This window comes from Tachysurus vachellii, chromosome 11 (genome assembly GCF_030014155.1).
Source record: "Tachysurus vachellii isolate PV-2020 chromosome 11, HZAU_Pvac_v1, whole genome shotgun sequence".
NCBI lineage: Eukaryota > Metazoa > Chordata > Actinopteri > Siluriformes > Bagridae > Tachysurus > Tachysurus vachellii.
Window position 1 is genome coordinate 23868586 of NC_083470.1, and position 27743 is coordinate 23896328.

Sequence of the window (27743 nt, forward strand, 5' to 3'; positions counted from 1 at the left end):
AGCTGAGGCAGGTTAGAGCTCCAATTATGCATTGGGCTGTACGTGCAATGTGGGCGTGGCCTAAATCTGCCTTCACGTTGGGAAGAAAACAGTGGGAGTAATGATGTGTAGAGTCTCTGACAGTAAAAAAGAAAGAAAAGAAAGAAAGAAAGAAAGATGCAAAATCTGTATCTGCACCTGTTTGAAGCACATTATCTGTTCATTCCAAATGATGTATTCAACCTGGTTCAAACCCCAGCAGAGTGACTTAAGCTCAACCCAACAAACACTCAACCCAAACAACTAGAACAGAGATTAAAACCATGGAGTCGAGTCTGAAGATCACTTCATGCTTTAGTCAGCTTCAGCTCAGCTTGAGCCAACATTTCCCCCACACTTCCTCATAAACGTTGTCGTAAGCTTTCACAGAACCTCATTAAGTATTTTTGTTGTTCTTCAGTTGTTATTCCAGTTAATTCCAACTACATAAGCCAAACTCTGCCTGTTTTCCTGTCTGAAAAGATTGGACTGGACTCTTCAGCCCATTAGGAAGCACTTTATGAGGGAGACGTGTGTGTTAGAGACAGGAAATGGACTCAGTGAGCACATCAAGGAGCCTACATCAGCCTACAAAAATCAGACTGATTTACACTGGAAGTCGTAAACACAAGAGTTCTAGGAAGAATTTGCATTAATCCAACAACTGCTTAAAAAAAAAAAAAAAAAAAAAAAAAGAAAGACCAAAACATAATCTACTGTAACCGAGAAAGAAAGAAAGAAAGAAAGAAAGAACTGTGTCAATCAAAAACTAAAAGAAAATGAAGTAAGAAAAAAAGAAGGAGTGACAAAAAGTCAAGTCAGAGTTTCTGATATTACACAGATGGTGGTGTGTGGCTTTATGCCACATGCGAGCTGCAAGAAGTTCTCTCTCTCTCTCTTTCTCTGCCTCTCTGTCTGTCTCTCTCTCTCTCTGCTTCTCTGTCTGTCTCTCTGTCTGTCTCACTCTCTCTGTCTGTCTGTCTCTCTGTCTGTCTCTCTCTCTCTCTTTCTCAATACAACAGCTTCTCAACACAGGAAATACTGAAAGAGATACAGGGATGTGTGTTCAGGATAGAAGGATTTTTACAACTCACTTTGTAACTCCATGTAGAGTAAAAGTCACAAGGCTGTAATATGCTGGGAAAGACTAGAAGAAGCGCATGGCAAAAGAAAGACGTTCCTTACAGTGAAAAGTTCTCGCTAGTTACTGATAGACTTCATTAGCAAGATTCGGTGCTAACAAAAGACAGCTAAGGTAAGTGACACGAGCGAAGTGCAGGATTACGGAGAGCATTGTAAGCAAAAATGCAATTATAAAATGAAAGAAAGAAAGAAAGAAAGAAAGAAAGAAAGAAAGAAAGAAAGAAAGAAAGAAAGAAAGACAGAACAAATCATGATTTAGCTAAGAAAGAAAGAAAGAAAGAAAGAAAGAAAGAAAGAAAGAAAGAAAGAAAGAAAGAAAGAATCAAATCATAATCTATCTAAGAAAGAAAGAAAGAAAGACAGACAGACAGAAAGAACAAATCATAATCTAGCTAAGAAAGAAAGAAAGAAAGACAGACAAACAGACAGACAGACAGACAGAAACAACAAATCATAATCTAGCTAAGAAAGAAAGACAGACAGACAGACAGACAGACAGAAAGAACAAATCATAATCTAGCTAAGAAAGAAAGAAAGAAAGAAAGAAAGAAAGAAAGAAAGAAAGAAAGAAAGAAAGAAAGAAAGAAAGAAAATCATAATCTAGCTAAGAAAGAGAGAGAGAGAAAGAAAGAAGGAAAGAAAGAAAGAAAGACAGACAGACAGACAGAAAGAACAAATCATAATCTAGCTAAGAAAGAAAGAAAGAAAGAAAGAAAGAAAGAAAGAAAGAAAGAAAGAAAGAAAGAAAGAAAGAAAGAATCTTGCTAACACAGAATGATGAAGACTGTATAAGGTTCTAGAAAACGTCATCTTGTTACAGCGGTCATGTGGTTGTCTGGGTTTTTTCTCTAAACCTCTGTAGTTCTTTGTTAGTCATCAGATTGTCACATCAGTCATTTCTTATGTGTAAATTTGGGCTGAAAGAAAAAGCCACAAACTTCTTGAGTCACCCAGAAATGAGTGTTGAACTCTGTGAACTCTGGATGAAGCTCTTCACAGCGTTACGGTCAAATACAGCTGTTCTACCATCACTGTGTGGTGTGTGGTGGACACTGTGAACACCAAGACGTGGCAGTGTTCGCTGTGTATTCCACCATCACTGAACATACACTGATCAGTCTTTATGATACGGGTCTCGTTTGGAGGAACCAGACACTAAAAAAAAAAGAGTTCAAGGAGTTCATTGTGTAATTAACATTCGTTCTACTTGGAACAGATGGAGCTGCTTGAAAATCTCTCAGTTCTCCAGTGGTGATGGAGAAATAGAGCCTTCAGATACCTTTTGGCAGGTATGAAGACAACTTCATGTGTGTCCTTCTGAGTGGAGAACAAACATGAAGTTGTCTTCATACCTGCCAAAAAAACATGGAACCACAGAAGAGATTGTGACCTTATGATACCTTCCAAATTAGACAGAGAGAGAGAGAGAGAGAGAGAGAGAGAAGAGCTAAGTGATGATGGAAGGAAAAGACATGAGAGAGAGAGAGAGAGAGAGAGAGAGAGAGAGAGAGAGAAGAGCTAAGTGATGATGGAAGGAAAAGACATGAGAGAGAGAGAGAGAGAGAGAGAGAGAGAGAGAGAGAGAGAGAGAGAGAGAAGAGCTAAGTGATGATGGAAGGAAAAGACATGAGAGAGATAGAGAGAGAGAGAGAAAGGGAGAAGAGCTAAGTGATGATGGAAGGAAAAGACATGAGAGAGAGAGAGAGAGAGAGAGAGAGAGAGAGAGAGAGAGAGAGAGAGAGAGAGAGAGAGAGAGAAGAGCTAAGTGATGATGGAAGGAAAAGACATGAGAGAGAGAGAGAGAGAGAGAGAGAGAGAGAGAGAGAGAGAAGAGCTAAGTGATGATGGAAGGAAAAGACATGAGAGAGAGAGAGAGAAGAGCTAAGTGATGATAGAAGGAAAAGAGAGAGAGAGAGAGAGAGAGAGAGAGAGAGAGAGAGAGAGAGAGAGAGAGAGAGAGAGAGACTGAAGAGACAAGCAATGATGGAGGGAAAAAGAAAAGAGAGAGAGGGAATGAACAGCTGAGTAATGAAGGAAGATAAAGAAAGAAAAGAGAGGGAGAGAAAAACAGCTGAATAATAAAGAAAGGAAAAGAGAAAGAGAGAGAGAGAGAGAGAGAGAGCGAGAGAGAGAGAGAGAGAGAGAGAGAGAGAGAGAGAGAGAAGGGGGAAACAAACAGCTAAGTTATGAAGGAAGGAAAATAAAAAGAGAGAAAGAGAGAAAATGAAGAGCTAAGTAATGAAGGAAGGTAAAGAAAGAAAAGAGAGGAAGAGAAAACAAACAGAACAGACAGTACAGACAGACAGACAGAAATTCTCCAGTTATTATGATTAGCTGCCCCCGAGTACCACCTGGTTAACTTCCCACCACATAGCCAGTGTCCCCAGGAGAGGCTGCAGATCCAGCGGCTGAAAGAACAACAGCCAAAGCAGAGAGGAGACTATTCTATTCGAGCAAACAGACTAAACAAGGTGTCATTAGTCAAGTGCTGGTGTGTTTTGTACATTACATAACCAAATATTAGCTTATTCCTAGTGATGCAATCGACCACAACAGCATGTCACCTACTCTGACTAATGCATTCTAGGGAAAAGCTTTGAGAAGAAAAACAGTTGTCAGCAGCCTCGACAACACGAGCGAACTGAAATGTTGATCACTGTTTAGCAGTTGCTCTCCAGGTTCTGCAGAACAGGACAGTAAATCTCTGGGTGTTTGCACGGCTGTCAAAACGTTAAGACCGACTACGACCTTTAAGTGCTTCGCTCGAGTAAAGCACGGCGAATAGCTTAGAAAAAAAAAACAGTAGTTCATTGAGCTTTTCAGAACAACAAAGAGAGATGTTTATTGGCCTTCGAAAAGCATTTTTACTGAGGAACGTATGTAAGGTCTCGGTGCCAAAGTGATCCAAGTTATGAGAATCCATCCAACATAACCTTGTGATAGTGCTTTAAAAAACAACAACTCATTCTTTCTGCCATCATGTCTACACTGACCTGCTGCACATCAAGTGAACATGTCATCGAAGTCTCAGCATGCGCATAACCAATACGTGGCATATGGTAGCCTAGTGGTTAAGGTGTTGGAATACCAATCAGAAGGTTGTGAGTTCGATCCCAGGTCCACCGAGCTGCTGCTGTTGGGCCCCTGAACAAGGCCCTTAACGCTCAGTTGTACAAAAATAAGATAATGTAAGTCGCTCTGGATAAGGGCGTCTGCCAAATTCTGTAAATGTACATAGTTCCCAGAAAGAGTACGACGTTAAAGCTCTTCGAGTTACTCAGTGCCACTGGTATAAAAGACAAAGTGCTGCAGAAAGCTTATAATTGAAACCATTCTTTTTCTTGGAAGTCAGAAAGCACCATCTTCTCCAAAGGTCATAAAATTCAGGTTTCTTCCATATTATGCAAAAAGAAAAACACCTACTATAAAAAAAAAAAAAAAAAAAGTGCTGCCACTTTTTCCCCTCTGACGTGCAGGGAGACTACGTTTGATGTGCAGAAGCCTTGTGAATGTGCAGAGATTTATGAAACCTTTTATACATATTTATACAAGTCAGAGATGTTGTTCCTCAAGGGTTCTGTAGATGTTAGTGGTTCTAGCTGTGAAAGAGAAACCCACTGGTTTCTGTTTTAACTGTAAAATAAATTTAAGTGCAGATTTACTTATAAATATAATTCAGATATACAACACTTGAGCCCATTATTGAAACCTGTATGATACTATTTCAGTTCCAATAAAAGTTAGAGAAGTTAGAATTATTTATAAAGCTTCTTTTTTATTTTTTGAGATTTGGATTAAACCCATTCAAGTGAAGTTTAAAATAAGATTTATCTATTATAAGTTAGAAGGAAATATAATAACCTCCGTACTTGTGATTTCCATCAGGAAGGAAGGAAGAGACGTAGGAAGGGATGAAGGAAGAAAGGGAAAAAGGGAGGGAAGGAGGTAGGAAGAGAGAGAGGGATGGAGGAAGGAAGGAAGGGATGGAGGAAGTAAGTGAGGGAGAAAGAAAAGGAGGATTGTAGGATGGAGGTGGGAAGGAAATGATAAAAATAGATGTGCTAACAGAACAGACACGAGAACAATTAAATAATTGTTGACTATTTTATTGCAACTACTCGTGTTGTAGATAAAATCCCATAACCACATTCAAAACACAACGGACGATACAGCGCCTTCATTTTATTCAGGAAATAAGGCTCTAAAACTCAGAGGAGAGTTACAAGAGACTCAGCAGCATATATTAATAATGATTATTCGATATTTTGGCTCTAAACATATAAATGCACGACGGGATTATGTCGAAAACACACACTCACCCTCAACCTGACTGCTAATAACGGGCTCAAATAACCAGGCAGAGTCGAACAGAAGGGAATCGAGAGAATAATCAATAAATAAAAAAAGGTTTGATAGTACTTTGGATTTAAACCTGCATGATCCTTCTAAACAAATCGCTCAAGAAAGCCATTATTTATTTATCTATTAATAATTATTCTTATTATTATTACTATGATTTCGAGAACCCGAAAGGAAAAAATTCTAAATAACAAGATGAGATTTTTACATTTAGGTATACAGGCAATACAAATAATAAAGAATATACCAGTAAAAAAAAAAAAAAAAGAAATACTTTAATAAAGAACAATTTATTAACGTTTTAATAAAGAAAAAACAGCAGAAAAAAGAGCAAGTATAAAGCGGATGGTCCCTGGTAACATTCAAAGAGGAGGAAGGTGGCATGGTGTGGAGTAGCTGTGTACACAAATTAAAACAAAAGAAGAAAAAGGTTAGAAAGAAAAAGAAAAGAAAGAAAGAAAGAACGAAAAAAGAACAAATTTACGTCATGTTTTCTGTGTTTTTCTGGGTTCTTCCACTGACTATAAACGTAAAAAAGTAAAAAGTAAAGTAAAAAAAAAAATAGCTGAAGATTAATTATGAATCTCATGTTTTATCAATTCATCAGTCTTGAGTTTATAAAGTAACATCAGTCTGTAAAGCTTATCCTCTCCCATTCGGGCGCAGAAACAAGCCGGCTGTTACAAAGTGCTGACGCTGAAGACTCCTTCCATACGTGTTCAATAAATGTCTCCATATAGGAAGTGAACAGAGATGTTACAGTTGTATATCAGTAGACTTACACTGTCAAGTCCCTGTGATTGAGCTGCTACTATAGAAATGAAACCAAAAGACAAACTGATCTGCTGTTATAGAAAACAACCCACGCCGTCAGACTGGACCGTTTTGCAGCAACAACGTGCTTAAAAACGCTTCATAGCACAAACCAGATCAGAGGCAACATCAGAAACATTAGGAAGTAACTCGTGTAACAACGCTGAAGATAAAATTCAAGTAAATACAAAAATCAAAAGTCAAAAAAATTCCCTGCAGTCAGGACTTCAGTAACTAGTGCTAACGTGTGCCAGGAAAGGCACTGAAAAGCACTGGGATTAAAACATTTGGATTCTCCACGTCGAGGACGTGTTTACTTTGTGTTCGATTTTTGATCTAAAGTTTATGAACATAACATTGATTGTACCTCAACATCAATCTGCACTCGCTGGAGATACAAGTTAAATCTCCGTATGTAACAAAGCAGCATTGGCTAAACTGCTCGTCGGCCAAATGCAAATGTAACAGTTTCTATTTTCCGCAATGAAACGAACCCCAAATTATGCTTCATGGGATCAACATTACACAGCATCAAGATTTCAAATTGGTTTCATCTAAAGTATTTGGGAACGACTGGCACGTACGGACTAGCAATACTAGTTATAAACATAATACAAGGTTTCTTTATTTGCCATTTAGATTGATTTACGTCATGATAAAAACTGGACAATGAAGCCAACCTTCACAGAAGAGGAAGTGTGTTAAAGACAGTGACTCCACACCCTGCCACCACCGATGAAAAGGACGTTACAATCAACAGCTGCTACACCTCACACGGAGGTTCAGAAAGGAACAAGGTAAAAAGAGTTTAAGAAAGAAATTTTGTTTTCTGTATGTGTGTGTGTGTGTGTGTGTGGGGGTGTGTTTGTTTGTTTAAAGGTCACACTTTAAAGCTGTTGATACACAAGGGTTTTATTCCACCGTCACTGATTTTGCCAAGTTCCTTGGGCAATCCACCTGCATTAAGAAAACAAATGGAAACGTATAATAAATTAATTAAGGTTGAACTCAAGAAATATCTGTAAATGGTTGGTGTGGCTGTTTGAGAAAACCCATCAGATGGCGATGTAGCTAAATTGCGGTTTAAGAAAAAAAAATCGATTGCAAAAAATGTCAGACGATTTTTTTTTCTGCCAGCGTTATAATTTGACCCGTAAAATTTATTTGCCTAGGTTATCTTTCTACACAGATCGTGTAGCATAAGGAGCTAGTTTAACAAACCCGCCAATAACAGTCACTGTTTAAAGATGTCCAAAACCTCATTAGCTCCATGGGATTTCCTCACACGGCGAATGTTAGTGTTTAAACTTGATCAGGTTTCATTTTTGCTTCGATCCAATACGAACTAAATTTATTCCATTCAATTTTATTTATTTAATAAATTGTGTTTGCGTGTGCGTGTTTTCTTACATCGTATCCTCTGAGCACAGCCAGGTGGAAAGACAGCAGCTGGAGCGGGATGACACTGAGGATCCCCTGCAGGCAGTCCACACAGTGCGGCACTTTAATAGTGCGGCTCGAGCTCTTCGCGGTCTCGTAGTCGTCCTTGTCGCAGATCACTATGGGACGACCCTGAAGACACGACACGACACGATTAACACTCACGCAGGCAATCCAGCAAAGAAAAGGAGTCCTAATAAGAATGAGCACAAACCTTAAAAAAAAAAATGTACAAATAAATAAATGAAAAAAAAAAAATAAACGCTTTACAGAATGTCAACAATCTGTGTATCTTAGCTTCATTGCTTAGCTGTTCATTTTCTTTCTCTTTTCTTTCTTATCCTTCCTTCATTACTGAGCTGTTTATTTTCCCACTTTCTCTCTTTTCATTTTTCCTTCCTTCGGAAATACACACACACACACAAAATACACAATGGCGGTTATGTAGTACATCTACACTGTTACATGCAAAAGTTTACATACCCCTAGGAGTAGAAGTGATCTTACAACAGATATTTCATTCACAGTCTCTCTCTCTCAGGAAAAATGGTTAAAATTGAGTTAAAAATGGTAGTGAATGAAATATCTGTTGTAAGATCACTTCTACTCCTAGGGGTATGTAAACTTTTGCATGTAACAGTGTAGATGTACTACATAACCGCCATTGTGTATTTTGTGTGTGTGTGTATGTACACACCTGTCTTGCCACCACTTGCTGCAGAGCGTTTTGGCACTTGATGTACGTGTGATCCCTCATGATGATCATTATAACAGGCATGAGTTTATCCACCAGAGCCAGAGGGCCGTGCTTCAGCTCTCCTGCCAGGATCCCTTCCGAGTGCATGTAGGTGATCTCTTTAATTTTCTGAAACACACAGACACACACCAGGTGTTAGTGCAATGCAAGCACAGTTAGGTTCAGGTCTACACTTACAGCCTTGTCTAGCCAGCATGTGTATGCTATAAAAATAAACCCTCTTACGGATAAGAACAGAAGCAATATGCGCTCTCTCAAAGCAAAGAGGAAAAAGAAATGTAAGTGAGATTCTTAACTGGCATTATGAACTATTTTTGCCCTTTTAAAAGGTTCGTTTAAACAAAGTCCCTGGCTGCATGAAACTAAGCACAATTTCCAGCTCACTTTCAGAACTCAAACACACAGAAGGTTTAACAGGTCTGAATTGGTGTGTTGTGCAACTTTTAAAAGGACAGCGATGTCACACAAGAGGAGAGTCACGAGTTGTTTTTGGGCTAAAGGACGCATTTTTGTGGGATGATCTGCCTAATGAGTGCATGCACAGTGCTCTACTGCACTGCAGACTCTTCTCTATGGTGTAACAAACACACTGCATTTCTACATTAAAATAATGATAATAATAATGATACTACTGCATGACTGACTCTTGATTGAAGGTCTGAGCTTCTCTCTATCGGTGTAACGTCACAACTGAAACTACTTATGTGCTGCACGTCATAACCTCGCTGCTTGGGAAAGTTTGCCAGGAGTCATCGGTATTCTGGGTTAGCGTGAGAACGATAAGCTGTTCGTTGGCTCATCGATGCTGAAGGAGTATGAAAGCTTTCATAAAGGAAAAGCGGATGTGGGGAGGATAAATGGTGAAAGGGAGAGGGAAATGAGGAAAAGGTGCAGTCTCGTCTCACCAGCGCCCCTTCAAGGCAGGTGGCGTAGTGATAGCCTCGGCCCATGATGAGCACGCTCTTCTGCTGGTAGAGCTCGGCGGCCAGCTTCTGGATCTCCTCATCCAGACCCAGCACGTCCTTTATCAGGTCTACACAGAGAAAGTGAGAGGATTAAAATAAAAAATGTCTGTTGTTTTCAAAACAGGTAAATGGACAACTTTGTAAAAATAAACAACAGACAAATAGAATAAAGAACTAAACGAATGCATGAATCAACAGATCCAAAGAAAGTTCCATTTAAATTTCATATATACAAATTTCTTTATTTATCCTTTGCGGGAATATAAAAGTCACTCCTAAGATAGAGAAAATGAAGACTGTAGAAACAAAACAAATTAAAATTCAAAATTAAAATAAAATGAGCATTATTTGGAAGACAGAGAGAGAGAGAACAACTGTGACGGGAAGAAGAGAAAACAAACTAAAAAATAAACAGATGCAGAAGAATTTCTTAATTAAGAATAATATATGATTGTTCATGGGTAAATAAATAAATAAACAAACAAACAAATAAAATTGATTCAAATACAATATTTTTTTGTGTGAGAGAGAGAGAATTACTATAGCAACCAATATACAGTATATATGCCAGCAAACGTGACTACAGTCCAAACAAATAGGTTTCAATGTGGCACTTGCGTCTAAAACCCGTGTGAGGCTCGTTATATTTTCCTGCTCCACTGGTGGAAACACAAAACCTCACACAATGGCACAAAAATAACACCAGCTGAAAATTCCCATGATCTCCTCATGAATTTTCCCTATTAGAAAGAATGAATGCTGCAACTTGCTAATGCCAATAACTATGTAAAAAAAATACTACTAATAATAAAATATGCTGCTTTTTCTCCTCATCCCTTTTGTCTAACGGTAATGTGGAATGTGTGTGTGCCCACTGAGCCACAAAGCCTTTATGATACTCAAACACAATCAATATTTGAAGCAGAATGGTGCCAAAATAAACACAAACTATAACAATAATAAAAAGCCAACAGGAAATATTTTCTTTGATGTACAGCATTTCTTTCTACTCCTCTCTTTCTCTCTCACACACACATTATTGACAGCGTCAGCAGTTTTGAGCCTAATGAGGAGAGGGAGCTACAGTGTAGGAGGAACACAGCACTGCCAACACACATCTGACACAGAGAGAGAGAATGTGCGCGAGAGAGAGAGAGAAAGAGAAAGTGTGTGTGCACGAGAGAGAGAGAGAGAGAGAGTGTGTGCACGAGAGAGAGCGTGCAAGAGAAAGAGGGCATTGAAGTCTTCCCATCAGTTACTTGTGGTCCAGTAGAGGATTCCAACAGTATTGGTCAGACACACACACACACACACACACACACACACACACACACACACACCTCCCTGAGGACAGATACAAGCATGAGGTCAGTCCTGATATCTCCATAACCAAAAGGAAATCGCTTGTTTTGCTCTTGTATTTTTTTATTACATTTTTCTGGAATAAAAGCCAAATGTCGTCAAATTCAATCATCACATAGTCATGGAATGCAAAATCCATGGAGATATTTAACTCTCATAAAAATCGAAACAACTGCATAGAAACACACACGCACACGCCTGCCTGCACATGAGTACAATATTACGAAGCCCATGCTAAATGTTCTTCTATACTTTAAAGACAGCAGGCTGAGGTGATGATCCATTTTCAATCAAATGTTAGATGTCAGTGGAGGAAAAACACAGTAGGACTGAAGTGAAGCCAACCTTCCTAATGGCATGTGAAAGACAAACAGCAGTTCACCAACAGCTGTAGTCAGGTTCAAGGAACTTATTTGTAAAGAAGTTGGACATTATACAGAGACATCCGCCAGGTCTCACACTCACAAAATGAGGGACAAAAAACAAAACTGTGGGCAAACAAACTTGATGACAAACACTGTGACTTAACATGACATACGAGAAATGACTCTGGGTTTCAGGGCCTGACGAAGACTCTTGGTTTCAGGGCCTGACGAAGACTCTTGGTTTCAGGGCCTGACGAAGACTCTTGGTTTCAGGGCCTGACGAAGACTCTTGGTTTCAGGGATTAATGAAGACTCTTGGTTTCAGGGCCTGACGAAGACTCTTGGTTTCAGGGATTAATGAAGACTCTTGGTTTCAGGGATTAATGAAGACTCTTGGTTTCAGGGATTAATGAAGACTCTTGGTTTCAGGGATTAATGAAGACTCTTGGTTTCAGGGATTAATGAAGACTCTTGGTTTCAGGGATTAATGAGGACTCTTGGTTTCAGGGATTAATGAAGACTCTTGGTTTCAGAGATTAGTGAAGACTCTTGGTTTCAGGGATTAATGAAGACTCTTGGTTTCAGGGATTGAAAATTCACTGGTTTTAATGGTCATAGAAAGTGACAGCCAATACGAAACCAGAGACATAAAGACTTGGATGCTCATTTTGCACAACCTTTCAACACATGTTGTGTTGTACCATTTGACTTGCACCCAGAATGATACAGGTCCCCTTTCAGTCTGGTTCCTTTCAAGGTTTCTACCTTGTGTGTTCTCAGGGACGTTTCCCTCACCACTGGCTTGTTTATTAGACATTTACATCTACAAAAGGCTCTGTGAAAACATCTATTGTTAAAGCACTATGAGATCTTATAAGGTTGACTTTGACGAAAAAAATTCAAATTTGTGCTGTACAAGAGATCAGCTACATATACACACTCCTGAATCAGTAAGCACAAAGCTCAGGAGTGAGGTGGCTTACCCCTCTGGCTGAACTCTCACAAGCCTGAATAAATTCTGTACCAGTGGCTTTTGCTGATAGCTTTTAGTTTCCAAAAGTCAGCGTGATTCTTAAAACTTAAACATAAATCTCAAATACACTGTGTTCAGAGAGAGGAGAGAGAGAGAGAGAGAGAGAGAGAGAGAGAGAGAGAGAGAGAGAGACAGACAGAGAAAGGGAGATACAGACAGAGAGAGAGAGAGATACAGACAGAGTGAGAGACAGAGAAAGAGACAGAGAACGAGAAAGAGACAGAGACAGAGAGAGAGAGCACAATATTTACCTGGCAGCACTCTGAGGCCCTGAATGATCTCCCTCCTCCTGGGCTGCATGGAGATTCTGTCAGAGCACATGAGCAGGGCGAACATGATGAGGGCCACAAACTGACTGGTGTACGCCTGCAAAACATACACACAAACTGAGTAAGTAAATATATTCACACACAACATGGTTCCTACATGCCTGCTGAACAAAAACAACACACAAAGACACTCACACAAAGACATGCAGACAGAGACACACAGACATAGAAACACTCACACACAGACATACTCACACACAGAGACACATGCACACAGAGACACACGCACACAGAGAGACACATGCACACAGAGAGACACACGGAGACACACTCAGTCACACGGAGACACACTCAGTCACACGGAGACACACTCAGTCACACGGAGACACACTCAGTCACACGGAGACACACAGAGACACACTCAGTCACACAGAGACACACTCAGTCACACAGAGACACACTCAGTCACACAGAGACACACTCAGTCACACAGAGACACACTCACACGTTTAATACTGTGTACTGGAAATTTGTATGAAGAGGTGGAAGTTGCTGCTACCACTTTAACAATTAAAAACAGCTAAATCACACAGTGCAAAATCTTCAAGACTTTCTTACAACAGAAAACTTAATAACATAACACTGAAATCTCCTCCCATAAATGTTATCCATCCATCCATCCATCCATCCATCCATGGCTCAATCTTACATGAAAGCGTCCTACACACTTCCTGCATTTCATTTACAACAACTTGCCTGTAGATTTCCAGGAAAACATTTTTTTTATATATTAATCTCATGTTGAGATTCTTGACTGTGGAAATCAAAACTATAGTACAGATACAAGAAGAAATCAAGATGAAGCTTTCCCCCAAGACACTTCTGCACAGCTCTTCAAGCCCACAGAAAATACGACTTGGTCATTATCTTCCTCCTACTCATCTCCTCTTTATCTTCGGTCCTTGGAGCCCTTCCTTTGTTCTCTCATGCAAAAACTGATATATTTTACACTCTTTTGCATTTTACAATAACAACTTGGCTACTGATTATAACACAAATATGCCCAAAGGAAAGGAAAGGGGGAAAAACAAAATACTGCAGATGGTAAAATGGGTCAGGGAAAACTGTTCATAACAAATTTTCCCTCACCAAATGCGAGGAACCACGAAGGAACTCGTTTTACGTCACAACCCATGGAGAACAAGCATCAGCCTAACTTTCACGGCCTCAATCTGGCAACCCGATTATCTCCCAGTTCGGGGTGGGAGGATAAAGGAAGAACGGATGTATGAATTTATACTCTCACTGAAAGGGAGATGAGAAAGTCAGAGTGCTGTTCTGTGTGCAATCCTCAGACCTCCAGCTTGGGAATGAGGCACTTAAATGACAGATGACTCTTACAGATTTGTTGCTTTCACACCACTTGTGAGAAAGTCGTTGCCGTTTTAGACCTGAAAATTATCTTAGTACGTAATTATATGGGATTCCTGATCAAAACTTTTATTCTAATCTGATTAAGGAACAGCTTCTCACTTTTTGTCAATATGTATTATTGACCTCACCTAACAGTGCTAGAATAATTTTGCAGGAATGTTTGCCAGCACAGAGAAAAAGAACAAATAAATAAACAAACAAACAAATCAATAAATGTAATGTAAATCAACAGAGAACCGTAAATTTAAGACTTCTTTAGTTCCACATATGATACATTTACTAAATGCCTTTAAGGCTCAAGCGTGGTCTCGTATCTGCTCTCTAACACACGCTCATTACACATGAGCGCTTATACAATGGTTCCCATGTGTGTATTAGGTGATTTCATATTCTGGCAACTGCCCGACAGCTCGAGTCCTGAATAACCCTCTTTTTTTTTTTTTTTTTTTACAAGCACTGAGAAAACCTTCCTCACACCAAAACACCTGTCATGCACCTTATACTTGCAATAACGAGGCCAACCGATAAATCCTCAGCGACCGTAATGTGCTTGAACAGAACAGGATCGTTATAAGACGTTTTATGCCCACTTTATTTTATGCCTGCTTCTTTATTAGTTCATATTAAACACATGCTTGTTTTTCAGAACTGCATTTGTTTTATAAATCTGTCTCGGCTTCATCCTAGTGCGCGTGTGCTTGAAGTGTATACATAAAGAGTGTGTGTGGATGTGTGTCAGTGTGTCAACCTTGGTGCTGGCCACTCCGATTTCAGGCCCAGCGTTGATGTGGACGCCACAGTCGGTCTCACGAGAGATGGAGCTGCCCACGGTGTTGGTGATGCCCACGGTGAGGGCACCGCGCTCCTTACAGTACCTCAGTGCCATCAGGCTGTCTGCTGTCTCACCTAAACAACAATCACCATAGGACCAGTTCTGTTATTATCTTGTTACGATATACTAACTAGCTAGTGCGTGTGTTAAGAGACCTTTAACATATAAAATAAGAATAATATAAGGACTATTTATACTAATGTGTTCTGTAGAAGTGAAATTTTATACATCTATTAGCTCTGAACGCATGAACATTTAACAGATATCGTTTTTCACATTCGGACAGCACTGGAGGGTCAAAATTTATTTTTTCAAAATTAAGAATGAAAATAATATAAATAAATAAACATACATAATACATCATAAAGTTAATATAGGATTGTACATGTTTCTAACCTGACTGGCTAATGAAGAAGCACACGTCGTCACGGAAGACGGGTGTGTTGCGATCCAGGAAGTCGCTGGCCAGTTCCACCATGACAGGCAGCTCAGTTAACTCCTCTAACACCTGACGAGTCTGAGAGAAAAAAATATATAAATAATGTAAATAAATAAAGGAATGAGTTGTCATTTTGTATGACAAGACTGAATACGTATACATACGTGTGTGTGTGTGTGTGTGTGTGTGTGTGTGTGTGTGTGTGTGTGTACTCACTGCTACTCCTGCATGATAGCTGGTTCCACATGCAATAAGGATGAGTCTCCGACATCTCTGGATCTCCTTAATGTGATCTTTCAATCCTCCTAATGTCACTACATACACACACACACACACACACACACACACACACACACACACACGTAAAACCGTCTCAGTCTGATAATAATACTAGCAAATCCATCCTTTACTCTAACTCGCACCGTCTCACCTGTGTTGTCATCGAAGTTCACTCTGCCTCTCATGGTGTTCACGACAGACTCCGGCTGCTCGAAGATCTCCTTCTGCATATAAGAGCTGAAATTACCTGCACACAGTTGTAAACAGAAAGGCACAGGTAAGCCTGAGAATTATTAAAAAAAAATAATAATAATAAAATAAGAAAATGCTGACTAAAGAATGAATGCTTTGTTCTTTACTGTCAAAGATAAACCCAATGTTATATTTCATTGAGAAGATGACAAGCACTGAAATAAACCATTTAATAGAAGTTAAGTATATTCGCAAAATATTGCTTTATGAATATTGTCCTAGTTGTAACCATCACAGTAATCTCTGCACATTTCTGTGAATTTAACAATATACCTTTCACTCTCGTTATTCGATAGCTTTAGGAAATAGCACTTGATCCAGCACATGGATCACTTACTACTAGAATAAATAAAGGTCATGAAATCATAATGTCTTCGTGGGATTCGATACTGTAAATATTTCTGCCATTTTGAGCTTTCGAATGAAAAAAATAAAATAATTATGTTACACTAACAGCTCACTTATTTATTACGGGTTTTTACGTATTTATAGCAGAAAATATACATTTTTAGCATTGTGGTTAGATCAAACTTTCAGACAGGGGCTCAGGGGAATACTGATCAACATCGCCTTTCTATTTTCATTCATTCATTCATCTTCTACCGCTTTATCCGAACTACCTCGGGTCACGGGGACCCTGTGCCTATCTCAGGCATCACTGGGCATCAAGGCAGGATACACCCTGGACGGAGTGCCAACCCATCGCAGGGCACACACACTCATTCACTCACACAATCACACACTACGGGCAATTTTCCAGAGATGCCAATCAACCTACCATGCATGTCTTTGGACCAGGGGAGGAAACCGGAGTACCCGGAGGGAGGCACGGGGAGAACATGCAAACTCCACACACACAAGGTGGAGGCGGGAATCGAACCCCGACCCTGGAGGTGTGAGGTGAACGTGCTAGAGACTAAGCCACCGTGCCCCCTGCCTTTCTATTTATCACATAATATTTTATTTTGCTCCTTGTGCACATCTCACTACACTGAATACTTGTAAAAGAGCACTGATGAAGGATCTCCTTCAGTTCATATAAACTGGACTCACAACCTGGCAGTCACACCTGATCTCTGAGCCAAAATACGATCTCGGTCCTTAATTAGCTGCGTTTTTTTTCCTTTTGTGGAAGAACCTAAGGACTGCAAAACAGAAAAATAACAATGTGTGTGGAACCGATCTGGTTCGGTTGTGCTTTGGTTTTAAAGCCATTTGGACGAGATTGTTTAAGAGCTCGTATTCTCCGGCATGAGATTTCTCCCAGCTGCTATCTGGCCTGCTTAAAGCAGAAGTGTGACACCGAGGCATAATAAAGAGGTTTGTTTTCTGCTCATTAAGACGGATTTGATGAAGACGAGTGGAAAGCGTTCGGGGTGAGAAATGGCACAAGCGCAGCCACGGAGATGTAGGTCACGATCTGCTTCTGATAATAGAGAGGGGGAAAGACGAGGTGGAAAAAGTGTAGTGCTGCCCTCTGGTGGTAAAGAAATTTCTGTGTCACCTCAAAGACATTTAAATGAGTGTAACACTTTATTGAAATATTTGTGAAGTGCTCAGTGCCGCTGCATCTCTACCAGAAGGTAGTCGAACGGCATTGTGGGTAAAGCAGATCGCATCACAAGGACCTTTTATGACCAGGGAGAAAGTAACAAATACTTATCACCAAAGGGGTGCAGACAGAAAGCACTCACTAACCCACTAACCACCTTATTTTGTCAGTTACACAGTAGATCTATGTATTTTATGTACATTGTACAGAAGTGCATAGAATACAATTTAGTGTTTTACTGAATGCACTAAATGTAATATTGAAAAATCGGAAGAATAAAATAGGGTTGTGTTGTGATAAGAAAATAATCGACTCTGAGGTCATGTGATGCCAGCCAGCAGGAAGTAGATTATTTTCTAGTAACAGCACAAAAACAGGAGTATGGATTAGTATTCTGGCCCCAAGTGCCTTCTCTGGCGTGTCTCACCCTTCATGATCTGCTGCAGCTCCATCTGCAGGGTCTGGATGGCGCGAGCCGGATGATCTCCCACTCTCCGTTTGATCCGGTGGATGGACAGACGACCTTCAGACACAGCAGCGATGTCGCCGTCTTCCAGGAAGATGACTCGGTTCGTGTGCTCGATCACAGCACTGTCCCAGATACAAAAAAAAGAGGAAAAAAATAACTGTTTGAAGAAAAAAACAGGACGATGAAAAGCGTTAAAAACATGTTTCTAATATCCATCCATCCATCCATCTTCTATTTTCAACAAATATAATGCAATTATCCAGCCAGTTTAGGAATTAAATATTTTTTAATCGCACTCTTTTACATTTTTTATTGCACTGTATTATTACATTATTATAATTAATGTATTATAATGTAATACATTAATTATTTACAAGTAATAATGTATTATTTTCAAAGCTCACTTCAAATTAGTTTAGCATTTTTTTTTTCAGTTTTAAATACCTTTTTTTATTCATAGACTTGAAATGAATTATTTATTTTTTATAAATAATATTCATTCATTCATTCATTCATCTTCTACCGCTTATCCGAACTACCTCGGGTCACGGGGAGCCTATGCATATCTCAGGTGTCATCGGGCATCAAGGCAGGATACACCCTGGACGGAGTGCCAACCCATCGCAGGGCACACACACACTCCCATTCACTCACGCAATCACACACTAGGGACAATTTTCCAGAGATGCCAATCAACCTACCATGCATGTCTTTGGACCGGGGGAGGAAACCGGAGTACCCGGAGGAAACCCCCGAGGCACGGGGAGAACATGCAAACTCCACACACACAAGGCGGAGGCGGGAATCGAACCCCGACCCTGGAGGTGTGAGGCGAACGTGCTAACCACTAAGCCACCGTGCCCCCTCATAAATAATATAATAAATAATATAATAAAATATATAAAATATATAAATAATATAATAAAATAATTTTTTTAGATTTATTACTACAGAATTATTTATTTCGAATCATTTTTATTTATTTTTAACTCAAACACTGCCAGTTGTTTATAGCACACCTACATATCACAATCCAGATCACAGAAAAGTATCAGAACATGATATCATACCAGCCAGATAAAATAAAATACTCATTACTTCCCCTTAAGATTTTGCTCCCGTTGGAGGGGGTTTTGTTTATTAAAGACTGAACCCCATAAAGTGGCTTTGGTACTGATTTTGCTTCTGCTTTCTGAACTATAAGATGAGCCAATGGTGGGTGAGACAGACCTGGCATCAGAGGCGAAGTAGAACTCTACAGCTTTCTCCTCCACAGGGAACAGGCAGGTGTCCTGGTCCATCCTGGGTAGAGAACCACTGCAGCTTTTCTTGTCCTTATTAGCTAAAGGAAAGGGAGATATACATTAAACATGTTTACTTATATTTAAAACACACACACACACACACACATACTCACACACAATATACTCGTGACTTCATAATCAAAACAGAACAATAATAATATATGTAGGTGTGTAAGGATAAATCGTTTGAAGGTGAGCTGTTCAAATAATCAATAACAGGACTGTGATGTGGTTCCACATAAAACACAGTTCCTGTTCCTTCGATATTTGTGTGTTCTTCGTTTTACTGCACTGCAAAATCCCAACCATTATGATTTCTATTAATTAAAGGAAGAAAAACATACTATTTATTCGTTTAGAGTTACATTCAACGTTGTGAAATCACCTACAAAACAAGTTTGTCGCTGTCGGGCGGAATCCGGGCGGAATTATTTTTCAGGAAATTAAAAAAACGCCGTACCTTATCTGCAGTGCACAGGGTTTAGTCCACGTTGCAGTGGATTGTCTTGCGCTAAATTTCTGTCCTCAGACGAGCACCAGAACTAGTGGGGGTCAAGATTTTTTTTTCTTTGAGCCCAGTGTTTTGAAGACATTTACCTCAGAAGACGTGTTGATTCGTTGCGACTCTTCTTGAGGAGAAATATGCCGCGAATCTCTCCCACGGAGTGAGGAAGAGGTGGACAGATGAAGTGTCCAATGGAGTTATGAGATTTGCGCTCAAGCTATTTTCAAGACTTTAGATTGGTTAATGACTTGTAAAAAATAACAGACCCACGTGGGGACTGACCAATAGCATCGATATGTGAAAAAATATGAAATTGACCAAATTTGGACTTACGAGGTTTCCGCCCGACAGTGACGGGTTGTTCCCTCAATAAACTCCCTGTCACACAGTGCTAAAACTTCCCTGTGACAGAAACCTTACTAACTTTTACAAATCTCTGACACTGGAGACACTCTCTCATTAACTATTATATATTTCTTTTTCTTAAATAACTGAAATCTCTTGATTAAGGGGTGCATTCATCATGTACATCCCAGCACTGTTAATATAGAAAAGATAACCCTTGTAGATCCTGCAAATTAAAACGATTAGAATCTGAACTGAAACCGATCACGATCGTGAATTTAAACAGTGGTCGATTATACTGAGGTGAATGCGAGACTAATATGCATTTCTTGCATGTGACGATCACCTGAGCGGTAGAGGATGGGAATGTGATCCGTCGAGAGCTTGTGGTCGCTCTTTACACCCATCAGCAGTGGACTTCCTCTCCTGTAAGGACACAGGACACATACGTTGCATTATCCCATGGCTGATTCCCTTCATGTGTGAACATCAACGACGTTATACTATACTTTATACATTATACTTGAATCGATTGTGAGCACAGGTCAATAACTTCTCTTCAGTAATTTACCTTGTTCCTACAGCCTCTCCTGGATAGTGTATGCTCTTGAACACCAGGGCGAAAGCTCCCTCCTGATCACACACACACACACACACACACAGGAACAATATCATTTAACATTAACTCAAATGGACATACAAGCACACGCGCGTACATCAATATTATAAAAGGTGAAAGTTTTGAACGCTCACCAGCTGCTGGGTGACCTGCTCGACGAGCGTGGCAAAGCTGACCTCATCGTCCTCGCGGTTGTCGTACATGTACTTCACCAGCTTAGCGATGGACTCTGTGTCGGTCTCTGACTCAAACTCATAACCTTTACTCTCCTGAGAGAGGATGGAGACAAAAAGAAAATACTCCATAATGTGCATCTGAGTGTGCACATTTTCTATATATAATTGGCTTGTAAATCTGAATGCAAAAGTTTTTACACCCTTAATTTGAAGCTAAACCTAACCAAATTTTACAGATGTGGGTTAATTCTCATTTTAAAAAAGTGTTTCATGAACTAGTCAAAAATTTAGGCTGTGCTTCTCAGAATGTCCTTAATTATCACAAATCACAAGTATTTTAATGTTCCAAAGGTTTGTGTTAATATGTTATGGACCTGTTACTGGTCTTCTTGTGTACCTTAATTAGACTTTATTTTATTTATTAGTTTTTCTGATTCTTACTCATATGACTGCTCGCAGCTTGAGCTTTAACTTTGGAAAAGCTGCTGTAAGCTATAGCTTACTGTAAGTAAACATACAGGCCGTGTTATAAAAGAGGCACGTTCACCATAAATAAACAGGTCACTATCTTGAGCTTGCTATGAAAAAGCAGGCCATGTTGTAAATGTAATTATTTGACATTTGCACTCAGCTGTAAGATGATTTGATGTTCATGTGAGATGATGACTTACCAGGAACTTCTTCAGGTCTTTGTAGTTGGTGATGATTCCATTATGAATAACAATGAACTCTGTTGGGAAGAGAATTTCAGCAGTTGTTCACATTTCAGAAATTGACTAAAGCTCCTACTTATTCCACACTCCCGTTTATTCCTTCAACTGCATGCGCACATTAATTCGTTGTATGAGAAGTAACAGAATGGAAGAATGTTGTTTTGTGTCAAGCATTTTTTTGCGTCTCAAGCATCTCCTGACCAATTATGTTATAGCGTTTAGGAAAATCAGTACAAAAAAGAAAAAACAGCATAGAGGACACTATAAGTAGAGATTGTTAGTCTTATTAGTGAAAAAATACAAAGAGCGTGTTATGATGATGTGATACGTTACGAAGAGCTGCATAGCATTCTGTCTAATTGGACTAAACACTACACAACAAATCTAATCATTATTACAATCTAATCATTACAATTATTATTATTATTGTTATTTTTATTATTATTATTATTATAAACATTACTGGCAGCGAGTTAGTTACCAGTTAGAACTCAGTAGTAGTGTTGTTCTGGTTACAGAGTACACAACATGCATGCCTTTTTTCATATCAGCGCAGACTAGTGCTTTTTTGTAAAAAGAAAAAAAAAAACCTTAGTTTGTAGAATGCTTAGAAAAGCTTTTAGTTAGCGTTTAGTAATTCGCAGTGACCCACCGTTGTCTTTGTCCGATCTATGTGGGTGGCTGTTGACAGGACTGGGAGCACCGTGTGTGGCCCAGCGTGTGTGCGCAATACCAAGGTGGACATCAAACTCGACATCTAGATCAATGTCCTGCTGCTCTGTAAGAGGCACAGACACACACACACAAGGTTAATCTCAGGCTATGAACTAAAATCATACATCTAGATTTCACTCTGATTTGAAAACCATCATCTCACTGTGGATCTCCTCATCCAGGACCTTCACTTTGCCTCTCTGTTTGATCAGATGGATGGACTTAGCATTGCTCTCCCAGTCTTTAGTGTTTCCTCCATCGATGCCGACACCTGCAGCCCAAACAAGCAAAGAACACACAAACACACACAAACACACCTCAGTATATGTGCAACATCAGGGCTCGACTCCACTTGAATGTTTACAAAGTTTCAACTCCATTCCTGTGTTCCTGCTTCAGGTGATGCGTCTGTTTACCTGCCGAGTCGTAGCCGCGGTACTCCAGCCGCTGTAGACCTTTGAGCAGGATCTCGAGGATCTCACGGCGGGTGCGAGGCACGTGATAATTTAGGTACGCAAATATTCCTATCGAGAGAGGAAGAATGTAGAGATAATAAATAGATCTGAAGACAAACCAACTTTGTTTTTATTAGATTTGTCAAACGTCTTTACCTAATAGAAAGCATCACTACTAGGCATGAGAAGACACTCGAAAGCTACGATATGAGACACATCCTGATACAACAGGCTTCATAAAACGATACTGACACAAATATAATATTCAATTTAAACACATTTCTGTTGATAACAAATCATACTGCTGCAATATCAAAACACTGAAATATATCAAAAGTAGGATTTATAATATAGTATTCGCTTATTATTAACATGCCATTTTAATTAGAAACGGCAACATTAATTAATTAATATAAAGATCAAATTATTTTCATCGCAGCTCCTCCTGCTTTTTGACATCTGTTTTTACTGTACAGATCAGAATCCATTCATCATGTATATTCCCCTGATTCATCCCTCCAGAGTTTTTTACGCCTTTGCCGACACAAACACTGTGACAGAAATGTTTTTGAGTGCGAGTGTGACTTACATCAAGCACAGCACACTGGAGTTGATTCAAAGCCGTGTTTCAAACTGCAGTCAAGTCAGAAATGACAGAAGCCAGAGTGCACATATATACAGTGCTTTAAGGTAGCGCCCTTCATATGGTTATGTTAAAGATCTGTGGTTTGAAACTGGTGAGCAGTAGCGTATGCGTGTTATACTGTATGTACGTGTCTCATTGCTTCCTTCTGATGAACTGTTAAGAAAACATGCTTCAAGGTCGTTAAGTTCTCGTTCAACTTCATGCTTTGGATGCTACAGTCTTTGTCTGAAGGTCCATGCAACATTCCTACATGTTTACCAGAACCTAACACCAGCGAAGAAGCCTTCAAACTAAACAAGAAAACAGGTCTAAATCTAAACCGAGTCTATCAGCAACAGATAGTGCTGAAGGTCTCGCTGTGTAAAGACACAAGACGACCTCCGGCACATCACTTCCAGAATCAGACTTCCGGTTTGGTGGCTTAGACAAAACACCCACATGCTCGGGGTAATGTAAGCCTAATAATGGAAAAAACAGAGATAATCTATCAGGTCTGTCTGACAGACAATGACACAGCGACAATAATAAGGGAAACTGGTTTCGCTCCTTTTGTTTGTCCAGAGTTGAGGAGTGTGAAACTAAAATCACATGCTTTCTTAAAGTAAAAGTATTTAAATCAATCTTAAAGTTTAGGACGATACCATATAGCTTATTATAAAATAGATAATAAAAAATATTCATTTTGAAAAAAATGTGAAATAAGATACAGCGGGATGAGGTGAGAGAAAGCATCAGATTTCGTTAAAGAGAAAGATTTTAGCAGAAACCTACATGTATTTTTATTGTTTTTTTTGTTTTTTTTTTTAAATATGCATTTTATACAGCTTGTCAGCAGACAATCTGACTGCTGAAAATGTTTTCTTTTTTATGTCACGCTTCCAGTGCCAACAGCACCTTAGGTCAAGGTTTTTAAAGGACAACGCATCTTATCCTTACAGACTGCAATCATGTCTACACTCTTAATTGTTTGCTTATGCCCACAAACAAAATGACTAAAGCTGCCTGTGTTCTAAAACACGTCTGCCTTAGCAGATTAATACACGAGGTTAAATGTAATAATAGCAATAATAGAAAGGCTTGCACTGGTTTTGTTCAATTAAGAAAGTTGCAAGGATTTTGTGGTAATGATAGAAACTGGATGATTTGGAGCATGTTTATGACTAAGTGCAAGAAATGCAGAAGTTTTAAAATGTTATCCAGAATGAAAAAAAAAAATGCTACAACAAACGTTTTCATTTGGTCCAGAGCTGTATTTAAACCCTGTGACACATTCTACCACGTACGTCGACTGAGACCATCCTGCTTACAACGTTTTTATGAGGCTTTTACAGTTTTCAGGATTCCTAAATGTAAACATGTCAAGAACCTTATAAAGATGATCATGAGACTCAAATAATAGCTTTATGTGCAATGCCAGGGCAGAATACGACAGCTTTTTTTGTCATGTTAGAAAATTATCAGAATAATTAGGATTAGAATAAGACTCGACCGTTCCACTTTAATCTGGTTTTAAAACTAAATGTCAAGTTTTCTTTCATTTTACAAAATGAAATAACACAAAGTAGAAATGCAGACAAACTGGCTGGTCAATAGGGACGTGGCTCTGCCTATGTAAATAACTAAACAGAAGCAGCATTCAGTGGAGCTGAACACTACACCCACTACACACTGATGAGCATGTACGACGGTCACACAAGGCTTTGCTTTGTATAAGCTTCGGAAAAAAGCACGAATCGAATAAGCAGACAGTAAAACACCTGAAGGCTGTGTGCAACGGTAAAAAGCACAAGACCCATTAAACTACGTTCATGATCCGTCTATTTACCAATAACGTGCTGACGTCGCTGCCGCTTTGCTGTACGATTACTTCAGGCGATACATCAATGAGAGTCATTTTATGTTCTGTGATATCGTTTTAGGAAAATTAACATGTACAAAAAAAAAATTGCAGCATTCTTTATAAATGAAACTCATGCATCATCCAATTTTAAGTAAAAATAAATAAATAAATAAATATCTAAAGAAGATGGGTAAGGTATATTAATAATTTAACACATAACGGTTCGGACTGCTGAAAGGATTAATGGTGCTCCTCTGCCAACTCTTCCACACATCCATATTGAGAAAACGGGCTCAGAAAATCGCTCTGGATCCCTCACATCCGAGCAAAACGCTTTTTGAACTTGAAAGATCCAGCTGGCGCTACAGAGCCCTAAATACCAACACAACCCATTCATAAGAACAGTTTCTTACACCAGGCAATCTACCTTATGAACAATTAAATAACAATGTGCAATAATCTTACGTTTATTTATTAACCACCTCCACCTTAGTACATCACTGCATCTCATGATATTCTATCATCTATAGCACAACTGTACATACAATTTTTTTTTTGTCTATTTGTATTTACATATATGTATTTATACATTTTTTTATGTTAGCTTGAAAGAGCCGACATAATACATTAATAAATACTTATTAATATTTAGAATATTTATTAATATTTATTAATAAACACAATAATATTTATGAATTTATTTTTATTCTTCTCTTTTTTTAATTGACTGTGTTGTTGTTGTCGTCGTCTCTGTGTACTGAAAGCATATGACACATTTGGCAATAAATCTCTTTCTGATTCTGATTCTGAATTATGCATGAAAGAGCTCAAATTTTCCACATCAACACGTCACTTGCCATCCTTTGACCTAAGAATAAAACCAGTCACACTGTTATTCCTAAATTCCACTAAAGTAACGATTTGAGACAAGGACACAGTGATCAAGTCACATCCTTTCCTGCTTGATTAATGAATGAATAAGTGAATGAATGCGGCTGCATTACAAACTTCTCCTTAGTCCCTAGATAGGCAACCTACAAGGAGTCGAATGTTGGTGAATCGACACCTTCTTTACTGCACTATAATGCCAGAGTCAGTGAGTCATTTGGGATCAAACCTTATAACGAAATTTGTGTTGAAGATTGAGAGGCAAACCTAAAGATGTCTTTATATAATAATATTTATATAATAATACGTTTATAACAAATAAATCTGTTTTGTAAAACAGCCAAGTGTTAAAAATAATAATAATAATTAAAAAAATAACGTTTAATATATATATGTGTCTTTTCCTACTCTATGTATCAGCGTTTTTTTTTATTATTTTTTTTTTTTTTTATTTATAACTCTTCAAAATGTCAATAAAAGACAGAAATATTTTTATATTTATATAATTATCTACCCTGATGCGCTCGCGCAGCATCTACGGTTAGTTAACGTACAATGCTAACATGCTAACGCGTCTCCATCCAAGGCGGAATCTTTTACAGCAACGGATATAAGAAATGATTCCATTCGAGCCGACTCCAGAAGGAATAACCTACGTATTACACGACGTAACTGTGTAATTCCGTAATGTTAATAATTAAGTTTTACTCCGATACTCACCACACATGTCTGAGGCACGGTGTCAAACTAATGTTTAGTTTGCTCCTGCGACTGTATCTGAGGCAGAAATACGTCCCGCCCACTGACGGATCCTATTAGCTGATAGCGACGTCGTTTCCGCGTCTGATTGGTCGAATTCGCTGTCACTCGCGCTCGCTGCCAACGGAGGTACTTTAGACGTGGCAGCAGGATGCGTCCATGATGTCGGCCAACACCTGAACTGCTGTGTAGACTTACATCGGTGTCCTCAGGAAATATGACAAGTTCCGTGTACACAGTGGGCCTTACCTGAATATCACATTATAACCATATCCATAACCATAGACGTCCATACATTTACACACACATACATACTGTATATACATACACACATACATATATACACACACACGCATACACACATACATACATATACACACATACATACACATATATACATACACACACATAACTACATACATATACACATACATACATACATACACACATACATACATACATACATACATACATAAAAGTAATAGCAATAGAAAAGTAATAGCAACAAACTTCATACCAGGGTCTACGACATATCGATTTTGGTGCATGTGGCTCGAAAGCCCTAGGACGAGTAGCAATTAATATATTTTTGTTCAAGAAGAATAACAACATATTAGCCGCTTTCAAGCCAACATAATTACAGCTTCATATCCCAGAGGGATCTTGCCAATCTTGTCTTAGCAAAGATGTCCAAGCTCTGGTAGATGAGTTGTAGGCTTTGTCAGTGACCTCGTCATCCTATTCGTCGTCCTGTTCAATCCAAGTTGAACAGGTTTTCTTCTAAGATGGAACAGAATACGTTTCCATTCGGCTTGTACTCAAGACCGACCAGTTTCCCAGTCCTAGGACGAAAAACATTCCCAGAACATGAGGCTACCTCAGAACATTACCGTGCTTCACTATAGGGATATGCTTGAATTTATGCCTTGTATCGGCAGGCGTGTGGCTTTGAAGTACAACACATTTGTTTGGATTTTGAGTTTTAAATGGCTAATATC

The 27743-nt window shown here is 39.0% G+C and overlaps 1 protein-coding gene across 1 annotated transcript; it reads right to left on the reverse strand.

Moving 5' to 3' along the window:
- Positions 1–5251: 5251 nt before the first annotated feature.
- Positions 5252–26779, reverse strand: LOC132853342 (glutamine--fructose-6-phosphate aminotransferase [isomerizing] 1). Its single transcript, XM_060881008.1, has 19 exons — positions 26707–26779; positions 22574–22681; positions 22321–22428; positions 22096–22221; positions 21402–21460; positions 20689–20823; positions 20507–20568; positions 20282–20361; positions 19012–19123; positions 17740–17903; positions 15660–15755; positions 15446–15543; positions 15187–15307; positions 14707–14864; positions 12507–12621; positions 9436–9563; positions 8471–8638; positions 7744–7905; positions 5252–7290 (listed from the first exon to the last, which is right to left on the reverse strand). The coding sequence occupies exons 1-19, from the start codon at positions 26711–26713 to the stop codon at positions 7246–7248; spliced, it is 2052 nt and encodes a 683-aa protein (XP_060736991.1). The 5' UTR covers positions 26714–26779; the 3' UTR covers positions 5252–7245.
- Positions 26780–27743: the final 964 nt, after the last annotated feature.

Coding starts and splice junctions, on each gene's coding strand:
- LOC132853342 (XM_060881008.1), bottom strand. Junction 20,824..21,401: donor AAGACCTGAAGAAGTTCCTG/GTAAGTCATCAT, acceptor ATCCTCTCTCAG/GAGAGTAAAGGTTATGAGTT. Junction 15,308..15,445: donor GCTATCATGCAGGAGTAGCA/GTGAGTACACAC, acceptor TTTTTCTCTCAG/ACTCGTCAGGTGTTAGAGGA.